The sequence below is a fragment of the Cuculus canorus genome, chromosome 1 (genome assembly GCF_017976375.1).
Source record: "Cuculus canorus isolate bCucCan1 chromosome 1, bCucCan1.pri, whole genome shotgun sequence".
Classification (NCBI taxonomy): domain Eukaryota; kingdom Metazoa; phylum Chordata; class Aves; order Cuculiformes; family Cuculidae; genus Cuculus; species Cuculus canorus.
Window position 1 is genome coordinate 90,407,446 of NC_071401.1, and position 23,960 is coordinate 90,431,405.

General features: G+C 41.8%; 1 protein-coding gene across 1 annotated transcript in view; it reads left to right on the forward strand.

Moving 5' to 3' along the window:
• Positions 1-23,689, forward strand: part of LOC104059252 (amine oxidase [flavin-containing] A) — a 38,259-nt gene extending 14,570 nt beyond the window's left edge. The window contains exons 4-15 of the mRNA XM_054080855.1: positions 6,531-6,635; positions 8,042-8,133; positions 11,150-11,291; positions 13,081-13,230; positions 14,522-14,681; positions 15,667-15,763; positions 17,291-17,344; positions 18,275-18,332; positions 18,764-18,861; positions 20,269-20,380; positions 21,833-21,895; positions 22,355-23,689. Of these exons, the coding sequence (XP_053936830.1) occupies positions 6,531-6,635; positions 8,042-8,133; positions 11,150-11,291; positions 13,081-13,230; positions 14,522-14,681; positions 15,667-15,763; positions 17,291-17,344; positions 18,275-18,332; positions 18,764-18,861; positions 20,269-20,380; positions 21,833-21,895; positions 22,355-22,510 (1,287 nt within the window). The 3' untranslated portion in view covers positions 22,511-23,689. The remainder of the gene's footprint in view (positions 1-6,530; positions 6,636-8,041; positions 8,134-11,149; positions 11,292-13,080; positions 13,231-14,521; positions 14,682-15,666; positions 15,764-17,290; positions 17,345-18,274; positions 18,333-18,763; positions 18,862-20,268; positions 20,381-21,832; positions 21,896-22,354) is intronic.
• The last annotated feature ends 271 nt before the right edge of the window (positions 23,690-23,960 follow it).

Below are 23,960 nucleotides of genomic sequence, written 5' to 3' on the forward strand. Positions count from 1 at the left end.
GGATACTATTGAATGAAAATACTAGACAGCAGTATTATGGGATTAGTCTGGGAGTAGTATAACATATTTGCCCCACATCTGCAACTGGATTCACATGAGATCCCTCCCAGTCCCATAGCATGGGATTCATCTTACTTACAGATGGGTGTCTGGAAGCTGGGTGTCTAATCTGAAACTTGTTGAGATTCCCTCTCTAACTAATGATAAGAAATCTCTCAAGGCTTGCTGTAGGCTTCATGTCTGAGACACGGAGCAGCTGGGGTTCAGATGGTGACCCTTGAGTAGGTAGTGGTGTTGCTAAAGTGATCTGGAATGACACCTGTCTTCAGAGAAGTCCTTCTCTTAGTTCTTTAGCTCAGCAATCAGGACCTACTGCCTAAACCAGTGCAAAGGGAGAGCTGTGGGGAGAGGGACAAAGAGAGGCCTAAGATCCATATGTATGAGGTAGAAGTATCTATCTCCATAACTCACGAACTACTTTCTGAAGACCATCACTTTTTAATTTTTTAAGATCCTTCAGTTTTGGTAGTTCCCAGATTCTGGCAGAACAAATTTTGAAGACTATATGAATCAGAGTTGACATACTTGATAGAGGAAGCACTGTGATTGGACCCTTAACTGATTTCATTTCTAGTATCTTCTCATGTTTTCCTCCTAGGATTAGAGCAATGTATTCATACTGTGAAGTTTTATGATCTGGTTCTGTACCTTCTCCTTATTGGGCAGGTTTGTGCCACGCTTATAGAACAGCCACATCTTAAATAATTGCGTGGCCACTCCATAATACTAAAAAAAAATTATTTTACATCCAATGATGTAAAATTGGTGTAATTCTACAGCAAATGGGCTGGGCTGTTTTGTACCAGCTGAATGTTTGGCCCAGCTCAGACATGGATCTCTTAGTGTTCTAAAAGGCACTTATTTCTGTATATTGAATAAAAGGCTCTGATGAGTTACATGAATTTGAGACCTTAATCCCTTTTGACACTGAAGCTGCAGCTTTTTTTTTTTTGTCTCGTGTTACATTATGCATGTTCTTGCTAATGACCGTGTAATTTCATAAGTTTTCTTTGAAGTGGAAGCATGTTCCAAAGGAAGAGACAGAATTATGAGCAATTCAGCTGGATCACAGGCTGTAGATCAATTCTAGATTTGGCATCCTTGTCCTGCCAAGCTAACCAGGGTCTCCAAGGAGGTGTAGTTGTGGGAACAGGGTGACAGGTTCTTTTCTCTTTTCTCTTTTCTCTTTTCTCTTTTCTCTTTTCTCTTTTCTCTTTTCTCTTTTCTCTTTTCTCTTTTCTCTTTTCTCTTTTCTCTTTTCTCTTTTCTCTTTTCTCTTTTCTCTTTTCTCTTTTCTCTTTTCTCTTTTCTCTTTTCTCTTTTCTCTTTTCTCTTTTCTCTTTTCTCTTTCCTCTTTCCTCTTTCCTCTCCCCTTCGCCCCTTCCCCCCTTCTCCCCTTCTCTTTCCTTGAGACCTCATGTAGTCACCGTGACCTTTCTTTAGGGATCTGTTGTTGAACTTTCTCTTACATCCCAATTCTACAAGAAACCTATTGAAAACAAACTGTGCAGTCTGGGCTATTGCTGTGTTGGTGAGTGCTCAGAGATGTCAGATCTTATACATTTTACCTACCTGCTACACGCTGTTGTCATGCTGTGATGGTAAACAGATGAGGTAGGGATTTGTGCTCTCTTGACTCTAGATGCACCCCTCATATTCATTATAGATGCTTCAGGAACCTGAGCATCTGTGGCATTCCCTAGATGATAGAAAATGCATTAGCAAAGTGACGATTTGATATTAAAGGATCGTTGCCCCAGAAATTAAATGCTAATCTGAAAGACGGATGTGTTCAGCTTCTTGGGCTAATATTGCTGTCAGCTGTGGGCCAGCAGCTGCCTTTCAGGTTTGAAAAGTATGACTCAAACTTTCCTCCTTGCATCTTATCTGCTATTCTGTCAGCTGATGACTGTTGGAGAGCGTGTAGGCAGGGCTAGACAAGAGGTATCTTCTCAAGGGTTCTCTCCAAAGTCTGTGCAGTTTTGTCAGAGCTAAGAGGGAAACTGGTTTGAAGAATGACTCAACGTGGCTTTAGATTTTATTGTGACAGTCACTCAACTGTACATAGTCTCCAGCATCCCTCAGATTAAAAGATTTCTTGTCTTTTGTTTACCATACTAATTGATTCAGTTGGCTCTGTCTGAAGATTTCCAGGATGCTGCTTGGATTGAGTTAGGGGAAGGTAAGGAAATGGTTAATCCTAGCAGTGGAAGTGGACAAGGGAAAGTGGAAATCCCTGGGGGGATTTCACAAGCTTCTTTGCTTTGAAAGGAATTTTTCCCATATGTGTGTGGAAAAATCCGTATATTGCATTAAAAACCATGTCACTTCATGTGGACAGGTTTCCTTTCAGTTACAGTTTATTTGAAAAAATCCAAATAAGTAACTGTTGCTTATCTTTTGTTTGTTTGTTTGTTTGTTCATTCCCATCAGTTAGCACGGTAATGTGCACAGTTTTCTTATCAATCAGGAGTCTGTTAGTCTCCTGTAAATCTGTAACTTCAAACTGTAGATTTTGCTACAAACCCCAGACTTTTTTTTCCAGCCAGATTTCTCTGTAGCTACTGTCCTGTAATGCGTTAAGAATGCTTTAGGACTCAGAAAAGGCTGATACGCTGGAGTTCTCCCTTCCCGGAAGAGGCAGATAGCTTTGTATTTTTACAGAGGTCTTTGAAGGTCATGCTATGCTCCATTTTCACTTTCTCATTAGTAGAAGGCCCTATAAAAGAAAAGACATTAGGGCTGTGGTGTGGTATTAACCTTCCCAGATGGTTGCAGTCCTCTAGTATTTGGCAGCAGCACTTGCCACGAGTATATGTAACCTTAGTAAATAAGGACTGATTTTGCTATTTGTTTGCTTATGATTTTCAGAGCAAGGAAGTACATTATGGAAGGTGAATGTTTCTATGCAGTGCCTCACATTGGCCATCTAGTCTTTTCTTTCCTCCATCTAGCCTTAAGATTAAGAGATTAGCACGCAGAACGTAATTCTGGCAGTAGTTCTGTGCAGATTGCGTAAATCTGCAGTTTGGACACAGGAATCACAGACAGTCTAAGGCATTGCAATGCTCACAAGGCTAGAACTGCTGAAGGTACCGAGCCGGGAAGGATGCCCACCTGAAGACTCACACCATAGGGAGCCGCTGTTCAGGCTGTATACACTAAGCCCAGCCCAAGGGCAACAGGAATCCCTGCCCTAAGTTGTGAGGGATACTCATCCTGTGCTAAAGGACACATAGCTTGTCCTCCCTCTTGTGCTAACTGACACTTTTAGCTTGTCCTCGGCACACTGGGCAGGATCCAGACTTGCCTTTCTCAAGACTTGCAAAATTGTCTGCTCCTTTTGTGCAAACTGAAACTTGGAGTGGTGTCACAGATGGGTCTGCTTGGGCTTAATTCCTGTAGTTTTGGCTACAAACCACAGTGTAGCCTTGAGCAGGGGAAGGGCAGACCTCTCTCTGCTGCCTTCTTTCTAATCACTGAACTACAGCGTTTAGGGATATTGTTTCCTTTGGATTAGTGTGGGGTAACTAATCCAGGCAGGTAGGAGAACTCAAATCCCAGGTCTGTAAGAAAGCATATGACACTTCAGAAAAAAAAAAAAAAGTTAGATAAACTCTGTGAGTCAGTCCATCAGCCTTGTGTTAGCATGGGAACAAAGCCAGTAGGTTGTTTGCCTTTCAGTTAAGAAAACGTTAGTTCTCAAAATAATACACCCAGAACACTATAAACTTGTTTTAAAATGGAGTATTGCAAGATCCTGCCTGCTTGGTAGTGAGCTCCTGTGTGAAATGTGCAGATGGAGCTCCCCTGCCCAGTGAGGAAACGATATTAAATTAGTAATTTACCAGCCCCAGATCATCTGGGCTAGATTTATTCCCTGCTGTGGAGATACTTATGCAAGAGAGAGGGTTGAAAGACTAATGTGGGTAAGTTTGTGCTCACTCTCTGGTGGACAATGGGATTTTTTTTTTTTCTCCTGGACTTTGTTGGGCTTTTCTCTGATCAGCTCCCACATCTTTTAGGTCCAACCTCACTGCACAGGGAGTTAGTGTGCCTGTGAACTATTTCAGCCTCGTGAATTCAGTCTTAGCCTCTTCCAAGTCTCTTAGTTGCATTTTTCCAGCTTTTCCTGTCCTTGGTCCCTCTCCAGTCTTACTGAAGTTATGGGGGTTTTTTTGCATGCAAAAGAAAGCAGCAAGTAATGCAACTTTAGGCTGTGTTAATTATCAGTTGACATTTCATAGTTCTCTAGGGATAAAATATGTTTTCCCATTGATCTGCCTGGGCTAAACCACTGACCAAAGATGCGGGAATAATAATATTTTCAGATGAGTAGTGAAAGGGTAGTTTTATTTTCAAGTAGCAGGTAAGTGAATATCCAGTGTGATAAGTGTCATAGCAGTAGCTGAGACTGTAAGATTTCTTGGTCAGTCCTCAGCAGTTTGTGGTCATGATCATCAAAAACTTGTATAAACGTGGAAAATTTGGAGGAAAATATTAGGCATCTGCAGCAATCAGAACAGTTTGGGAGTTCCTGAACCTGTAGCTGTTGTATATAATAAAATTGATAATAGGTGCTGGAAAAGCTGTTTTGTCACAGACCTCATCACAGAGGTACTGAGCAAAACTTTTCTTGGGCTGTTGTTTCCAGCAGTATAAGCAATATGTTTGGCTGAAAAGAAGAGGAGGAGGAGAGCCTTAGAAAAATTTACTTTTTTTTACTTTCTTTTTAAATGTGTTTCTTTTTTTGTGCTAAGTAAGCAAGGTCTTTGCAAGTTACAGCACTCAGTACAAGCACAATCAGTTACTGAAAAGCTGTATGAAAAGAGGTCTTGCTGAATGGTGAAAAACTTTGGGAAGTTTTCCCTGCTTCTCCTGAACAGCAGTCTTACCTTTTCCCTTTGTCCACTTGCAATATCAATGTGAGAGAGCTTCAGTAATAATTTATTTTCACCTGTTGTTGGCACCTCAAGAAAGACACATTCCTGGCACCTGCATTCCTGACCAGAATAAAAAGTTGGGCAATAAATGAATGTTGAAGGAACAGTACTTCATGATCTTTTTTGAAAAACAAAATCTTGTGCAATAAGAAGAAAATCATTAGCAATTTATCACTGCTTTGTATCAGGATTTCCTTATTTCATACAGCATAGGTTTATGACAGTAAAAGCTATAGCATGCAGTGTATCACTTTGCAGGTGGTTTTGGTCTTCTTTTCTGTAGCTGAATACACAGTGCTCCAAACTGGCAGTGAGAAATTGTGCTCAAGGAATGGTCTTTGCATAAAAATGTTCTGAAGAGTATCAGAAGGGAAAATCTATGTATATTTACATACAAACACACAATTATCAATGGGGAAGACCATCAATTCTCTCTTGCTGACTGTGGGAAGGGAGCATTCAGCTCCTGCTTTGTGTCCCCCTGTCCGTGAATCACCATCTCATGCATTTGCAGTGCTGCAGCCTCTTGCTTGCTCTGTGACTCTGGGCCACGTGCAATGGGCTAGTATGGGATACATTGCACTGAAAAGTGTATTGCACACAGAGTGGCATTACAGTTTGTACTTGTCATGGGTCCAGCATGTTCACTGCAACCTGCCACGTGACCTCATGCAAACTTCTAACACACCTGGAAGAGCAAACGTTTAAGAGGTCTATTGTGAAATATGCTGTTGACTTACATGGGGGAAGGTTCAAAGCAATTTAATAAGATAAAATGTTGCCTGCTCATCCAGTCATCTTTCAGGTTAAAGTTATCAGGAAGAACCAATTGCTGTTAGATTGTTTCACTTATCACTATATCACAGGATTATCTGAAACAGTCCATTTTCCTGTTCAGCTATGCGTTGTACTCATTGTAAGTACTGATACCACCTTTTGCAAGTATATGAGATTTTATTTCCTGCTGCCAAAAGCTGTCTTTTGGACATTTATTTTCTTTTAGGCTAGGTTTCTCCCAAGGTACTTGGTGTAATAGAAAGGGTATATTTGCTTTTTATGGGTGAGGTGTAAAGGTGCTTAGAGAGTTTAAAATGCATGCAATTTTAGACCCATGCAAATTTTAGGATGCACGCTTCAGCAGGCAGGCAAACATCAGATTCATTGATATGTAATAATGAAGGAACAAAGCATGTTACCTCTTTGGCCGTTGCTTGGGTCTCTTTAGCTTGAAATTTGACAACCTGCTCAGAACAAATGTACCACCTCCTCTTCCCCTACAAATAATAATAATAATAAAAAGGTTATTGTGCTTTTTTTTTAATATCAGCCCAACTATTTCTTCCCTTTGTACTTAAATTCATGTATTACATTGCTTACATGCATATGCATTAAAAATAAGGGCTGGGGGGAACCTAAGTCTTTTGAGACTAACAGTCAACTGTGTGATGGCTGAGAATTTTGTGTTCTTGAGTTATGAAGATATACTCTGTGGTGTTTCAGTTGCTTATGTTTTTATGTGTATTTTAGGGAAAGTCACGCCATTTGACAGGTATTTCCCCTTCAACATGGAATCCCATAGTTTATCTGGATTACAATAACTTCTGGAGGACCGTGGACAAGCTGGGAAAAGAGGTAAGCTGTGTAAATTTCATCTGTTTCCTACAATGCTCATGTCACGATGAGTATATCTGTTTGGTTTTGTTTTGTTTCTGGCAAACTTTTTTATTGCTTCTTTAATAGTCAAAGAAAAAAACATCCATCAGGAAAGATATCTGTTTTGCCCAGGAACTATCGGGAATAGCAATGCTTCCTCTCTGAGGGGTGGTTGGACTAGATCATAGAATCATAGAACCATAGAACAGCTTGAATTGGAAGGGACATTAAAGATCATCTAATTCCAACCCCCCTACGATGGGCAGGGACACCTCCCACTAGATCAGGCTGCCCAAGGCCCCATCCAACCTGGCCTTGAACACCTCCAGGGATGGGGCATCCATAGTTATGCTGGACAACCTGTGACCTTTAAAGGTCCCTTCCAACCCAAATCATTCTGTGATTCTATGAGACGACTAAAAATGATCTGGAGGTATCTAAGATACCTGAAAAAAATGAGGTTGAATCTCAGTGTATGTACTTTCCCATGCTGGGAAAACAATTTCACAAGCTAGGAGATGAGAAGGGTTTTCCTCCCTCCCCCGTGGCAAACTTTTTGAGTAAAGATGATTCTTTTTTTTTTGTAGCTACCTAAAATGAGCTTCGGTTTGGCTTAATAGTAATTTGATTTCTAAAATTTTATTTCTAAAAAAAATTTCTAAAAGGCTTGTAATGGTAGGACTAGGGGCAATGGGTATAAACTGGAGAGGGGCAGATTTAGACTAGACATGAGGTAGAATTTCTTCACGATGAGAGCGATGGGGCACTGGCACATGCTGCCCAAGGAAGTTGTGGCTGCCCCATCTCTGGAGGTGTTTGAGGCCAGGTTGGACGGGGCCTTGGGCAGCCTGATCTAGTGGGAGGTGTCCTTGCCCATGGCAGGGGGGTTGGAACTGGGTGATCTTTAAGGTCCTTCCCAATCCAAACTATTCTATGATTTTATGATTATTAAGAATTTAACTGTCTAAAAATAATTCAATGGTAGATATTTGCTCCATCTGTAGAGTGACATAGGGGCTTTCATTTCCCATATTGGAATTGACAGAGTCTCTGACTGGTGAAAGAATTTTTCCCTCAGCTGTTAGAGGACACCAAGACAGCTAAATTAGAATAGGCACCTCACTTCTGGACAACTGAAGGCCAGATAAGTCCCAACATAAGGATATAGGATATTGGTCAGACAAAGCTGGATTTAGCGGTCATGGTATAGTTCATGCACAAAGATGTGAATGGAAACGATCGCATTTATTGAATTTATTCCAAATTTACAGCCATGTGCAGGGTGCAAAAGCAACTCCTGGCCAACATATCAATCAAATTTGTGCTATGACCAGACAATGGTATAGTGCTGAATAATTTATTTAATATTTTTCCTCTGTCTGCAGATTCCTCCTGAAGCACCATGGGATGCTCCACATGCTGAAGAATGGGATAAAATGACCATGAGAGAGTTTATAAATAAGATTTGCTGGACCAAGTATGTAACTCTTCATTCACTTTGAAATCCAGCTACAGAAGCATAGTGGCTCCCTGGGAAATTCTGGGGTACAACTGAGTACAGCTGGGGTACCAGCAGTGAGAGAGCAGGAAGTGTTTGAGATTGGTCTTTGTGATGGGCTGTTGTTACTCTGTAAATCAGGGCCTGTGAAAGATAAGGTGATATGGCAGAACTTGGGTTGGCTGCCAGGTGGGATTAAAGGTGCTGGGGTAATCTGGGGTTTGCCTCAGCAGGCCCATGCACACAGCAGTGACAGCGTGAGCTCTTCTCAGCATGCTTTCTCTTCTCTCAGTTGGAGAGTGTGTGCTTTTGTCTTTAGGAAAAGCAATGTGTAAATAAAACTCTGATTGTAGGCATAAGTAAAGGTCACTTGCAGGCACAGAAATGAAGGCAGAAGGAGGTGAGGGTACTTCCCTAGCCCCAAGGCAGGCTAGGAGCAGAGAGGTCCTTTGACTCTTGGCTATGTCCTTTCCTGCGCAGTTTTCATGTGTCTGCTTTCATTGCATGAGCTGCATTGTGTGTACCATAGAGTAGACAGGTGCAGCTGGCACATTGGAGACCAGCATGCCATGCCAGAGGTTGGCTGCTTTCCAGTGGTCTCTTAGTGGATGGGGCATTGTGAGACCTGAGGAGCAAGGAGTGAGCAGCTGTTGGCTCTGGAAAGTGGAGAAGTTCCAGTGTTGTTCCTTCTTTCATCAGTACTTCCAATACCCTTGGAGGAAAGCAAGGCAGCCGAAGCAATATTTCTTGTTGCCTTTCACCTCCCTGGCTAGTTTCTGCCTGAGGTTGGTCTGTATTGATCCCAGCAAGCCTGTTGCTGTGCTTGCTCAACTCTTCTCATTGCAATGCTCCATCCCTCTGTTCCTAGGAAGCTGTCCTTAAATGCCAGCCAGCTCTCCTGGGCCTCTTTGCCCTACAGGGTAATGTATCGTGAGATGCTGCCAAGCAGTTCCTGGAGGGGATAAAATCTAGTCTTCCAAATTCCAGGGTTTCTGTTCTGCTGTCTATCTTACTCCTCTCAGGATCATAAACTCCGCAGTCCCATGGCCACTGCAGCCAAGGCTACCATTCATTCACCTTTGCGGTATCCAACAGATCCTCCTTGTTTCTGAGCAGCAGGTACAACAGACCAGCAACTGTAGTTGGTAGGAAAAGGGCCAAATATAGTATATTGCCTGGATAATGGCAAGTGAATTTTATCTGGAAAATGGCAAGTGCGTTTTATATGTCTATGAGGGACCACTCTGTATGAAAAGAAAAGGCACATGTTCAGTATAGGGTTACCACAACTCGAAATACTGTTTTCTTCCTTTCCTTTTTCATTTAATTCTCTTTATAAAGCAATGAGAAGTGTGCTCGTATGAGCACTTGTATCCCCACATGCTGTGATAGCCCCATGAGTATTCTGTAATGCTCTTCTCGCTTGCATTCAGTGTCTTTTACTTGAGTTACTGTTCTCTGTTTGCCCTTTCATTCTGTGGTTTAGCCCTGTGCCCTCAGCTTCCTGACCAAAACTTTCAATTTGGAATTATTTGGCTGGCTTAAATCTTGCTCCAGCTCCATGTGATGCAAGGTACAGCCATTTGGACTTCTCTTGCTCTCTGTGGCATTGTAGTTTTCTTTACAATTAGTTTTATGAGCCATTTGCCTGCAGACTCGGTCACTTTTAACTACCCTTTATGTTGCAAATAACTGGCTCTTTTTGTTCTATTTTTTAAGTTCCCCTTAGTCGGGGCCGGTGGAGTATAAGCAGGATGGAATTTATAGTGATCTCTTCTGTAACACGATTCTCTGCAGCACTGCTTCTGCTGTCAATGGGTTTGTGGAACACCAGTTTTAATGGATGTGCTCTGCTGAAACACATTCAAATACACCATAAAAAGACGTTGTCAATCTTCAAACCAAATCAGATTTTTCTACATGCAGTTAAAAAACATAGTTCCCAAAACAGAAAAGCCTGTCCTCAGCATTTCCTGTACAACTCCGGTCAAGATTATAAAAGATTTGTCATGTGTCACAGATCAGCATCTTCTGATCCCGGAGACTCTCTTCACATTTCTCAGGCCTGAACCTGCTACAATTGCTTAGTCTCTTGGTGCCTTCAGGATTGTTGCAGAGGTTTCTTGCATGCAGGATGTTTTCATATCCTGGCTAATGAAATAGAGGTGTCTGGACTTCATACCCAAGGAAACGAGGCTATAAAAATTTATAAGTGACATATTTTAGCCTAGATAACTTGTGAAGTTTCTTCTTCAGCAGATGATTATAAATTCAATTCATGTTGTTTTAGAAAACTTTGTCCGAGTCAAAGACCTTTCACCTTCTTTGCAAAATGATCTCAATTCTCTTAGCAATCTGTAGCCACAAATGAAAGAAATGTGAATAGCCAGTTCCGCATTTCCTGCTGCTGTAACTCTCTTTACATTCAGAGGACTTACTTTGGTAGAGGGCTGACCCTCTTCTTATATTTATGGCAGTGATTGCCAATTCAGTTTCTCTGGGTTATTTTCTGTATCTTATTCTTGGTTCCACAGAAGGTCTGTGCAGCAGCGTTACATGGGAGATTGGGTATGTCTTGGTGGTTTGGCTAGTTGAGCCCCTTGGGACCCATCAGAACTTGGATAATATGTATCTGATGAGCTCCCCATGGAGAAGAAATGCAGAAGAGTTTCACGGGCTGGTTACCAAATGTGTTCTCTTGTTAAGAAAAATATTTGTTCTGATGAAACAAATAGCTTCTGGGAAACTAAAGAAATAACTAAGGTGAAATCAGTGGGATTTCGAACTGAATGGGAAAATGCTTTGGTAGAGAGAGTGGTGCTGGTATAAATGCATTGAAACAGTCTCACTGCAGACAAAAAAGTGAGACAGATATAAATCATCTTGGCTTTTCTAACATTGGGGAAGCAGTCCTTATCAAGAATAACAAATAAAATCCTGAAAGCAGTCAGGAAGTCACATTTACTGACTGTATCTGTTCCTGTGTCTTATGCAGAGCTGTTAAAGACTTTGCCACCTTGTTTGTGAATGTCAACGTCACATCTGAGCCTCATGAAGTCTCCGCTCTCTGGTTCCTGTGGTACGTGAGGCAGTGTGGGGGCACAGACAGGATTTTCTCTATCAGCAACGGGGGCCAGGTACTAAATGTCTCATATTCTTCCTCCTCTCTTGAAAGCATAAGGAACAAGCAGAGTGTTGTACCCATCAAAGCCCTGCAATTAATGAAAAGAGGGTGAAACACCAAGTGCATGTGGCACTGGAGACAATCGTGTTTTCATGGGATGGAACAGTCCTCTTGACTAACACTGTACAATGAGGAATTGTATTACCTAGGCTTGGGACAATTTAAACAATTGTTTTTTCCCCGCATTCACTTCACTGCAGTCCTTTTGTTGCTGTTTTGCTGCTTTCTTGCCAATTTGTTTTCTATGGATTACTTAGCACATTTGAATGTTTTCGAGAGTTCAAAGCAAGTGTAATTCAGAGTGAAATATGTTTATTTTTACATTGAAGCTTCTAATGACAAGAGTTGGAAGCAGATAGCAAAAGGCCCTTCTTTCTTGGGACAGCTCACGTGGCCGCATGTTTTATGAGCTGCTTCAGACTGTTTCTCACCTTGGTCATGGCAGGTGCCTGGTTGCCTGCAGAACAGAATGGTTTTTATGTGATTGTTCTGGATGATGTTCAGAATAGGGGAGGCGAGGCTGTCAAAGTAATTTCGATGTGTATAATGTCAGCACCCTTACTAGCATCCTACCTCAGTTAACACAGCCTCAGAAAGCATATGCAGCATTTCAGACTTCAGCTACCAGTGGTAAAAGTAGAGATAGTACGATACCATTCCCAGTGTTCCAGGCTGGAGACGCATTAAGAGATGTTGCCTGGAGAAATGTGAAGTCTTCAACAACAGCTGTCCATTGGGGTAAGAATAGACAATCGTGTGACAGGAAGGATGTAAACAGAGCTAATGCTGCTCTGAGGTAAGAGCTTTCTTCCTCAGGAGCCCCTCACAGCAAGAATTAAAAATAAAACTAATCCCAAGGTACTCGAAGGTAAATAAGGCATGGAGAGGGTAAGGAGGAACACTTCCTTTGTGTTTCTGCATGGGGCAAGCTGTTTTGGTTTTTACCATCCTCAGCTCTGCTCTCACCCTGATCAAATTCAGTTGAGCAAAACCACTAACAGTTTCTGACTTAGAAGCCATGAGGAGTCTTATAATAAAACTTCTTCAGGCAGCCATTTAAGTCTTTCAGCACATGACTTTGTTGATCCTTTCCTACCTGCCAGGACCAGCATCTTATATGTAAAAGAGAGCTGCTTGGTGTAATACTGTAACTAGTAGAAAAAAAGAGGGTTAGTACTTCCCCTGAGCCTCTGCACAGACATCATAAGGAAATACATGTCAGAGGTTGTGCTTTTTTTTCCAGACAGCAATGTTTTTGTGTTATCCCAGGGACAGATAAAGCTCATTGCTTGCTGCGCTCAAGACTAGCCATGTTAAAGATCTCCCTTGCTTCTGAGCTCACCCAGGTTTTTGCTGTACAGATGCATGTTGGTGTCTTTGTCACACGTAAGGGTTTTAGTACCACAGTGATGGGTGAAATACCATAAATCTCTATTTAATGAAGTAATATGTTTATAGTAGCTGAAATACTTGCACTATATGTGTTTTTTCTCTTAGGCTTCAGGAGTCTTTGAGCCAGCTAATTGAGGAAACCGTTGCAAAAGTTTGCTTAGGCAGCAATCCCCACTGAGGCTCAGATGTATGACTTTCCCTTCTGAAAGTCTGGGCATCTTTATGCACCCTTAGGACTAGCAGATTTGGTCCGGAGTTTCTTGATTGTGAGCAAAAAGTATATGCAATGTCATTGTGATTAATGCTGGTAATTTTTTATTTGTGTTTCCTTTCTATTTGTTTTTTTTTAGGAGAGGAAATTTAAAGGAGGTGCTGGTCAGATATCAGAGAAAATAAAGGAACGCCTCAAAGGCAGAGTTAAACTGGAGAAACCTGTGGTCTGTATTGATCAGACAGGTGATAATGTCATTGTGGAGACTCTGAACCATGAGTTATATGAGGTAATCTTATCAGAATGAAAGTAGAGTATGCATTTAGTGGGTCAATATATCTGCTGTAGCTCTTAGCCAGATGTAATCAGAAAGTACCCATTTGCGTGTGTCTATTTCTTGGATTATGCTGGTGCTCTGTGAAACCTGCTTTACGGATTTATTTATGACTGGGTCTCACCTTGGTTTTGCTAGTTAGTTTCTGTCATTACTCTGCCTTTTCTGCTTTAAGTTTTTCTGTGATTATGTATTTTTATATTTTAGTTCTGCATTGAGACCATTTCGAAGAATGAAAAAGTAACATTCCTTTTCATATCTAAGTTTGTGGTTTGCAGAACAGAAAAAAAGACATTTCAAATGCCTTTAGTAAGATTTTCCCTCTGTGCAGTGACATTGTGAAATGCTACACCAGTACATAATTACCTGCAGTGGCACCCATGGGGCAGCAGCTCCCTTCTGCACACAGTGCCCAGCCTGCTACGAGTGCAGGACTATCACTGGCTGCAAGACTCTCTTCTCCCTCGTGGCAGTGTTTGAAAGATATATAGAGAAAGCTTGCAGAAAGGGAAGGGGCCGTTTGGTAGAGAAGCAGGTCTAAGGATGTCCTGGAGGAGAGACTCTCCCTCCTCACGGGATTTTTAAACTCTGGAGTTAAACCACTATCCTCTCTCTCCATGCTGGCTGAGCAACAACCACATTGGAGGAGACAGGCTTCCTGCATTCAGCAGCCCCACCAGCCTGAGTGTGCCCGAGAGCAGCATTGTCTGCTGTGATATAGTGTCCTCATGGGCCCCGAAGCAGAGCGTCCTTCATCCCTCCAGTCAGACACGGGACCTGCAAGAAGGATGGAGCATGTTTGGGAAAACTGAAATCACCATCGGTCTTGCCTGTCCTGAAGTAGTATCCTGTGAACATACACAAAAATGTTTGGATGGGTTTTTTTTTTAACAGCTTCTAATTTGGGCAAATATGCATCGTGTTTTCTCAGGGATGATGCAAGGCAGTTTTACCTATGCCATAAGATCCATCTTGTCCTATTTCCCAGCCTGTCTCCAGCCAAGTTTCAGCTCTGGTCCTGTAGTGTCCGGAGAGCTGTCAAGAATCACTTAACCACAAAACACCATGTTTTTCCCAACTTCTTGTTCTGAAATTACAGAATTATTTTGGTCACTTGGAAGTATCTGTGTGGGAATACCAAATAGCAATGTCAAGCATGGGAAAGCTGCTAAGAAGTCAGAAGAGCATCTTTCAAACATGTCCTGCAGGGTGAATTTTCCTGTAACGACTGTGGTTTGCATTTCAGGGCAAGTATGTGATCAGTGCTATCCCTCCGATCCTGACAACAAAGATTCATTACAAACCAGAACTGCCATCAAAGAGGAACCGGTTAATTCAGAGCTTGCCTATGGGGTGTGTCATAAAATGCATGGTGTACTACAAGGAAGCCTTCTGGGACAGAAAGGGTATGTGGGGAAAGTAAAGGACTTGGGAGTCCCATACTACACAAATTTTGAAGCTCTGCCGTCTGTCAGGGAATAAATACAAGGCACAGTTAAATGTGCAAAACCCCCAAACCAAACATACAGAGAAGTGAAAGGTAAATCTCCTTAGAAAGGAGAGCTCTTCCTCCAAGCTTGAGGCTGTGCCTTGCCCCAAAGATGAGTTCAGACCCAAACAGGATCCTGAATCTCATTGTTGGTAGCTGAGGAGGGAAGACTGAAGACTTCCTTGGGAAGCATTGCTGAAACCTGCAATGCATAGAAGCAGTGACCCTGCCGCAGCAGGTCCCTGCTCCTCCCTTCCAAAGACACAGGGCAGCCAAAAAGCGTTTACAGCAGATGACAAGGAGAGTTTAAGGTGTAAGCAAGACCTTTCCTTGTTTTTAATCCTCTGTTCTACAGACTTGATATCTCTGAGGACTGGAAAAAAGTAAGTTAGCTTTTTGTTTACCTCAAGATATTTTTGCCATGTGCTGCAGAATCGTGTGTTTCTCAACTTTGACTGATACACTTGGGGTTGTTCAGCCTGGAGAAGAGAGGCTCTGAGGAGACCTTATAGCGACCTTCCAACACCTGAAGGGGGTCTACACGAAAGCTGAGGAGGGACTGTTCACAAAGGCTTGTAGTGATAAGACTAGGAGGAATGGGTATAAATTGGAGAGGGGCAGATTTAGACTAGGCAAAAGGAGGAATTTCTTCACTATGAGAGTGGTGAGGCACTGGAACAGGTTGCCCAGGAAAGTTGTGGATACCCCATCCCTGGAGGTGTTCAAGGCCAGGTTGGATGGGTCCCTGCGCAGTCTGATCTGGTGGGAGGTGTCCCTGCCTATCACAGAGGAGTTGGAACCTAGATAATCTTTAAGGTCCCTTCCAACCCAAACTATTCTATGATTCTATAATCATCAGCAAGTTTCTCTGACAATCGTTTTGCTTTCTTTTCCCTTCTTAGGTTATTGTGGTTGCTTCATCATTGAGGATGAAGAGTCTCCAATTGGAATAACCATAGATGACACAAAACCTGATGGATCTTTCCCCGCCATTATGGGGTTAGGAGCTTTTAGCCCATACTTAGAGATGTGTATTTCTTTTTGTTTGAAGGAGGAGGACGAGGAGGGCAAATGGCCAGGTTACATCAGCAGTGCCCACTCCCACAGTCTTTGTAGATGGAGGAGAGCACTTCTGACAAGCCTTTTGTGCCTATGTAGTCCATAGAAGCTTTTAGGTGAAGCCTAATACAGAGGAGATGGTTATGAAGAAACTGCTGAATTCAGCTGTAGTTCCTTTTAAGGTTTTGAGTTTTTTTTCTGTGGAGTAGATTTAGAAATAAATCCCTTTCTTACCTAGCTTTGTGAAACTGTATTCTGCTCATGATGGGCCTTGTATTTAGTGCCTCTCCCAAAATGAAAATGTAGTTGTTCAAGAAATACTCATTTGCCTCCTTTCCTCATTGAGCTGAGACAGGACAACAAACATCGGCTGATAGTTGAGCAGGACTGCAGCTGTCCAGTGAAGAAATCAGGGTTTTGAAGACACTGCCAAGTAAAAAAGCTGAAGTTTGGATAAATACAGGAAAATACATAACCGCATTGGCTGGCTTTTAAAATAGGTTTAGCCAATATGAACAAACAATCTTCAGAAATATTTCCACTGTAATCTGAGGGGAGCCTGCAAAAAAATCCCAATATAAGTGTTAGGCAACTACTTCTTACATATCTGGCTAGGAAAGCTTACCACTTCCACTGAACTGTACATGTTTATGCGCATGTTCAAGGCTTAAAATATTCCGTGACTTCAGAGCAATAACCCTGTTCCAAACCCCACAGGACAAACAGTTTCCTGCTTTCTCCTTGTGGATTTATGCATCTTTCTAAAAGCGTAGCGGATCATAGTTCGTCTCCTGGGTATCTCCACTAATGTCAGATGAAATAACCACCAAATCTATTTCCTTCAAGCTGAATAAATATTAATACTAGTTCTTACAGGGCTGGTCCATGACTCTGTGTAGTGCTTGTCAGAGCAGCAGGCTTCCATCAATTACTAACACCAAATGCCATGGGCAGTGGCATGACCAGCTGTCTGAAAGCCTTCAAAAGCTCAAACAAACTCAGGGTCTCAGTCCTTTTGGTTGAGATCTAGATATAAGGGGGAGGTGTGCAGGCTAGTTTGCTGAACACTGTTGTCTCTGTGCCCACTCTGCATATAACTTTGCTGTGCTGAGCCAGTGGGGATGGAGTTATTCCCACAGAGCAAAATGAGGGTAGTGCTGGCAGTTCTGAAAACACTTGCAATCTGCAACTTTCTCATCTGGTAGCTGCCAGGCAGTCCTCTGCCCCTGCCCCCTGGGAATGCATGCTCTCCCTCTCAATTAACTCCTCAGGATACTCTGCAGAGGCCTTTTCACCTGTTTGGCCTGTAATTATTAAGTGATGAAGTATGATGAAAAAATGTCAGGGCCATTATGTACTGGTAAAGTGCTTTGCCCATCTTTTTCAGCGTTATTTCAAGCAAGAGCTTGCGAATCAGCTGGGGCAATAACACTGTGTGATGTTTATGTGCTGTATTTTATTTTTCAGTTTCATCCTTGCCAGAAAGGCTGTTAAACTGGCCCATCTCAGTAAGGAAGAAAGGTGAGAATTCAGAAATCTTAAATATTTCAGAAATAAGTCAGTTCTCAGGGATGCTTCCCTATGGGACTATGTGTGTGCATACGCATGTATAAAAAATATAGCTTTAGCAAGACACTAATGCTCAGTGCAACTCTCAATACTGGATATTGGTATAAAAATATAGTTTTTAGCAAGACATTAATGTTAATATCCATCCAATTATGGATATTTCTAAGTTTCCTAGTCCTGCTCATTCTTCCATGTTAGGAATTATCAGCTCTGTGTTGCTACGTGAACTATGAAGTTTTTCTGAAGACATTCCCAGGCTGCATCCCCAACAAAAGATGCTTCACCTCAGGGATACAGGGAGTACTGCCATGTGTAGTTCTGGGTGTTTTTCACATTCAGACTGGGTGATAAAATTTTTAAACTTGTGTGTTTATGACAGTATGTTTTCTCCATTAGTATGTGAAATGAACAAACAGTGCTTTATAAAGGTGATTTTTTTGGTATACATGGAAATGAAAGAGGAGTTCTGCTTAGGAATGTGAGTAGCACTCTTGAGTAGGTATTTTGTTCTCAGCTCTAGTTAATCTGCAGGGATTTCACTGATTTATATTGCTTCTTTTCTGGTCTTACACTGGTGAACTTGAGAATTAATTGGCTCTGTGGTCTAAAATAACTTCACAAAGATTTTTTTTTTTCAGAGCTCATTGCCAAAATCAACCTTCATTTACCATTACCTGGGTCCATTTTGGATGTCACATTTAGGCATTAGCATTTGAAATACATAAGATAAGAACTTGAAATCAGACTTAAAAACAAAACCTAACCCATCTTCCATTACAATGGATAGCAATAAATGTGATTTTTTTTTTTAATTGGAAGAGGAACAGCTGAGAGGTTCTTTTCCACCATTTTTTTTTTCTGACTGATTTTATTTTTGTATAGAAAGAAGAAGATCTGTGAGGCATTTGCGAAGGCAATGGGGATGAAAGAGGCTTTACACGTAAGGAATGAATACCTGTTTTCACCTTTATTGTACAGTAATGTTGGTCCTTTGTACTGGAAGATGAAGCAAAATTTCCCCATCCCTAAAATGTGTACATAAAATTGTATGTTGTGCCATACAATCTGTACTCCCAAGGGGAGGGCAGCAGCATCTGGTACAGAAAGAAAAGAGCTGCCGGTCTCACTCTTTTCAACAAATGGGAAGGCAGCGTGTGGTTTTATTTGTCCTGTCATTTCCTCGTGGGAGCCTAGTGCTTCTGTAAAAGTGCAAAGATTTGGTTTGGGCAGATGGATAGCATTAGCCAAGTGACATGGCACTCTTTGACAGGTATCCTTAGCTTGTTTTTTTCCCTCTTCAAAGGAAATTTTATTTTATTCTCCAGTTTCTCTTCCATTGTTTCACTCTCTAGTGTTTTCTAATACTTACAGCCTGTGCATTATGAAGAAAAGAACTGGAGCATGGAGCAATATTCAGGGGGTTGTTACACAGCCTACTTCCCACCAGGCATAATGTATTCTTATGGAAGGTAAATCAGAGAATGCTTTGCTTTCTAATTTATATTTCTTAGTTTGTGTACAATTATATGCCTTCTGCAACAAACTTATGGCATATGAGCATATGCAGGGAACTCTAACCCTCTTTCCACTCTCCTACTCCCCAGCCAACAAGGATCTTGCTGTTAACTTTACTAAAAGCAGAGTTTCTCACAGTCACAAAGAGACCTGCTAGAGCCAGGAAATCTTTCCCTGGTAGGTTAGTTACAGTATTTGCTGCTACACAGTATTTTAAGTAGATCCCTTTAATGCTTTTTAAGACCTTTAGGGCTCACCTCTTGAACAGATGAAGAGTCTCCACTGTGTAGGTGGAGCACCAGGTTCTGATGAAGCCCATTGATTCGCATCATGGGCAGAAGACACAAAATCTTACATGAAAGCTCATTCTCTCCTCTCACCCAGCAAAGCCTTCCGTGCCCTCCCCACACAGAACTGCTGTATTCCCGAAGGAATGTGTTGGTTAATACTGATTAATACAAGGTATATCACTGAAAAATGTGTGGTTCAGCATGTGGTAGGAAAAAGCAGACAAATCTTGTATCTATAGCCAAAGACCACATAAACCATGTAGCACACCTTGCATTGTGAACTGTTTAGTGTGTCCATCATGGAGTTACAATTTGCCTCTGTGCCAAGACGCAAGTAGGAAAAAGTCAGCCCGTGCACAACTACTGGTGTTGTGATTTATCTGGGCGCTTGGGTAGTGATGAGTGAGGCTCTGACCTGGGGAAGCTGGTGTCAGGCAGACAAGAAAAACCTAATCGGGTTAGATGGGAGCTCTTGGAGCGAACACATCTCTATGGGAATGAGATGCCATTACTTATGGCTGGGTTGACCAGCATAGTTGTAAAGCTTTGCAAGGATGAAAGGCTGGCTTGTATGGCCCTACAGGGTGAATGCAACTCTCTGAGTGCTGAGGCCTTCAGCTGCTGTCCCCTTTTGGCAGCCTACATAGAAGCTGGTATTAGTGACTCAACACTGCAAAAGCATTGTTCACACCCCATTGTAATGGCAGGGATGGCAGGGTAACACAAAGCTGCCACGCAGAAGACATAAATCTATCAGCTGCACTGCATATCTGGAGGCTGTTAGGATTATCCATTATCACAGACTGAAACAAGGCTTGTATTATTTTGCACAGAAACTAGGCACACTGATTTATGCCTTAGATTTTCTCTCTCTCAGATCTTGAGTTTTGTGTACAGAAGCAAGTATAGGTGGTCCTGCAGGGACAGCTTATTACACCATGCTCCCCAGCCCATGTCTGCAGGAATTCTGGAGAACTGAAGCTGACACTCCATCAAGGTCCATAAATTGCTTTTAGAAGGATCATTGCCTTCCTGTTACTTGTCATCTGACATTCTCCATTTGTTTTGAAGGATCATTCGCCAGCCTGTTGACAAAATCTACTTTGCTGGCACAGAGACGGCTACCCAATGGAGCGGATACATGGAAGGGGCTGTACAGGCTGGAGAGAGAGCAGCCAGAGAGGTATAGATTGTTGGTTTGCTTTCAACATCTCTATTAAAAGGTTAAAAACGATTAAGCACAGCCCAGAGGGTTTGATTTTGTGTACCTCACCCTGTAGTTGTGCAGAGGCTCCTAGAATTGATAGGGAAGAATACCAGACAAAGATGTGAAACAAAGCTTTTTTTTAAAAAAAAAAAAACAAACTTTACTTAGTTTGCTGTTGAATAAAGTGAAGCCAAGAATCTCACCCAAGTCAGAACATTATGCAATATGTTGCTGTGCTAGAGGCTTAAAACAAAGCTCATGTCTACAGGTAAAAATCCTTCCAACCTGATGCTGCCCTTAGATATACTACCACAGTTTCTAATAAATTAATCACTGTAAGTTTTAAAAGTAATTTAAGTCATTACAAATGCTTGCAGCTATTTCCTGTGCAGCATCCGGAAATCTGAATGTTGTTCTCATTTTTTATCTGTCCCTTCTGCTTCTCCTTTTACAAGAGTACTGTTAGCTTAACTTTGTGAATTCGTAATGGGTGGCTCTGATAATGTCTAAATCTCCTCAGAATGACACGCATTGGGCTAGGTTCCCAGTCACAGTGAAATCCCTTTGGAGGGAGGGGAAAAAAAAATAGAGAATGTGTATTACGGTTACAGCTGCTGTATGTCAGAGACATGGAGCTGTTTTTTTAAGGGAAAATCAGCCCTTTGCTTCCGTTTGACAGAACGTTATATTCACCTTATAATCCTTATTACTTGCACTGTTTCAAGTCACCAAATTTCTCTTTTCTCCATGTCTGTGAGCAGTAGATACAAAGACAGTGAACTCTGCCTTCTGCAGACATTCATTTGCTCACGAGAACCTCCATGGCTGTTGCAGTTTGTTCTTGAAAATTCCTCTATGAGCTTTGTACTGCCTGAATAGCCAAGAGAGAGCTTTGTAATTGTATGCTTTGAAAGCCCCAGGCCTGTATCTCTCCCCTTTCTAGTTTGTGATCTAAGCAGCATCACTCCTAGCAGGCTTTGTGTCCCCAAGTGTGTGGCGGTAACTTCACCTTGCTATTTCTCAAACTGCCATGCAAATAAGCATTTTTACTTGTACTCAAAAAAATAAAAATAAAAGTAATCATCTGGAGAATCTGTAGTTCATGTGGATTTCTGAGTGAAGTTATACTTTTTTTGCAGAGTACTCTGAAACTGTGCTTTTATCCTTAAAACACTGGTTAGGCACACAACCATTTGTTGACAAGCTGTCATTTACAGAAACTACAAAAACTGTCTCCTTCTTCTCTCTTTGCTGATGTAAACAGAGAAGTAACTCTAGGTTTTGTGTTTCAAAGCACTTTCAGCTAGTCATAGTTATGCCTTCTATCAAGTCACCTTGCTCTAACTTATTCTGCTTTTCCAGAAGTGAAAGCAATGTGGGTTGGGTTTTAATTTTTTCTCACCTGGTATGAATAATTTTTTCTTCTAGATATTGCACAGGATGGGAAGGATCTCAGAGAGTGAAATTTGGATGCCAGAGCCAGAGTCAAAGGTAAGCCAGACTTTCTCATTGTCACCTGGTCAGGCTTGCATCCTTCAGTCAGGCTGCGGTGCCTGCATCAGTAACTTTTAGTATTTCACATGCTAATGGTATTCGTATTCTTTACTCACATGAGGAGTTGTTAACCCTGTCTGAGAAGTGACCAAGGCCCAAGGACAAGGATCTTGGAGCCTGGGAGACTGCATAGTGCCAGAAATCAGCCTAGTTCTGCCAAATCCCAGGCTATGTTTTTAAGCCGGATATAACCTCCTTCCAGTCACAAGTAACTTCACTTCTGTTGTGCTGTGGGCAACAGAAAATATGTTTCACAGCCCTGACCCTTCTTTTCCTCCCTGATCTGATCCTTGAGACAAACCTGTGATCTCCTCAGCCTAGCTGGGAATGTTTGTCACATCCCTGCTCACACAATGATGGAGACACAGTGGTAATACCATCTTCTCTCTCCTCCAGGATGTTCCAGCCCTGCCATTCACCACCAGCTTCTGGGAGAGGAACCTGCCATCTGTCCCAGGACTGCTGTGCCTGCTTAGCTCTACTGTGTGTTTCACTTCTGTGGCTGCAGTGGGGCTGTTTGCCTATAAAAAGGGACTGCTAATTCGAAACTAGTGGGGACCACACGCCCAGTGGAAGCTGCATACTCCTTTTGTTTTCTTTTACCAGCTGAGTGTTATTTTTTGGAGGGAAGTGGCATGGACAGCTGGAAAGGGAAAGAGTTGTTCTTGTGATTTTTCTTTTTAGTACCGTAATTAATGCTTGAAATGTACTGCAGTTGCTATCAGTGAAACAGAAATAAATCAACTATGGGGGCGTTTTCAAATTTGCCTTTTCCTTGTCCATTTGTTTTGATTGGACATGGTAATATCAGTGGTGTATTCCTAACACAGGGAAGGCAAAATCTAGATGACACCTTTCCTGAAAGGCAAAGAGGCCTTGGAGAATACATTCATTTCCACTCGCTGCTTTATTTTTTACCACACAAGATAACAAATACCCTTATGTATTCACCTTAGTTAGCAGCTCAGAATATCTGAGGTTATTCCTGTAACATCCCCACTGCAGGGAAGAGATTATCATGCCAGTCAGACATAGATTTGTCAAATTAATTTCAAATGCATTTGATTAATTATTAATCATCACAATGTGAAACTTAACCATGAGCTGGTTGAAAAGAGGTAATTAGCATGAAGCAGCTCTCTAAATGGCAAGAGAGGAAGCATAAGTAGATTTTATTCTGCCTTCTGAGCAAGCATCCATGCTCATCTGTTCTGCACGATGCCTGCGTCAGTGTGGCATGGCCACAGTGTGGCTCTCAGTTGCGTCCTGGCCCTAAAACATCTGATCTAGCCCAGTCAGTTGCTGTTGGAGTGAAATAAGTCAGTAAAGTTAAAGCCCCTCTGACTTAGAGGAGATGCTAGTTGTTATGTTCCAAGTGCCAGCAGCTTCCTGGCTCTCTGTCAATTTTCAGCCCCTTGTTTTGCTCATGATCTGTACCACCTTCCTCCAATAAGGAGAAGGATATTTGGGGCTTGAATTACTGCCTTGTAAATTATAGTAATCAGATGCATCTGCCTCTTCTGCTTTTATTATGTACATGACACACTTAAAATAATCACTTTAGTGTTTACTGAACTCTGGAATATGTTTCACGCTGTGCCATCATTATGTGGTCTTTTTGCCATGAAATGTGAGCATTGTATGTGTCCATGAAATCAATTGTCATTCAACATGGATGAAATGTGCCTTTCAATAGTCCTGAAGCCTTGATAAGAGGAGCTGTTCTATAAAGTTTTATTCAAATTCTTTCTTATGTTCTCTTTTTGTGAGTTTGTTGGAGATGGTGTTTCTCTGGTGTGTTAAGTCACTAGACACATGCAGCAGCCACCAAACCCTTCCTTTCATCCATATTTATATGCCAACAGAAATACCTACCTACATAAGACTTCACTTTGCCCTCTGCTTCAACCACATTTGTATGTCCTCTTGCTTTTTTGTACGAAAACCTTGTAGACACCATAACTGCAGACCAACCTCAGCCTAGGTGCTGGTGGGCTCCAAA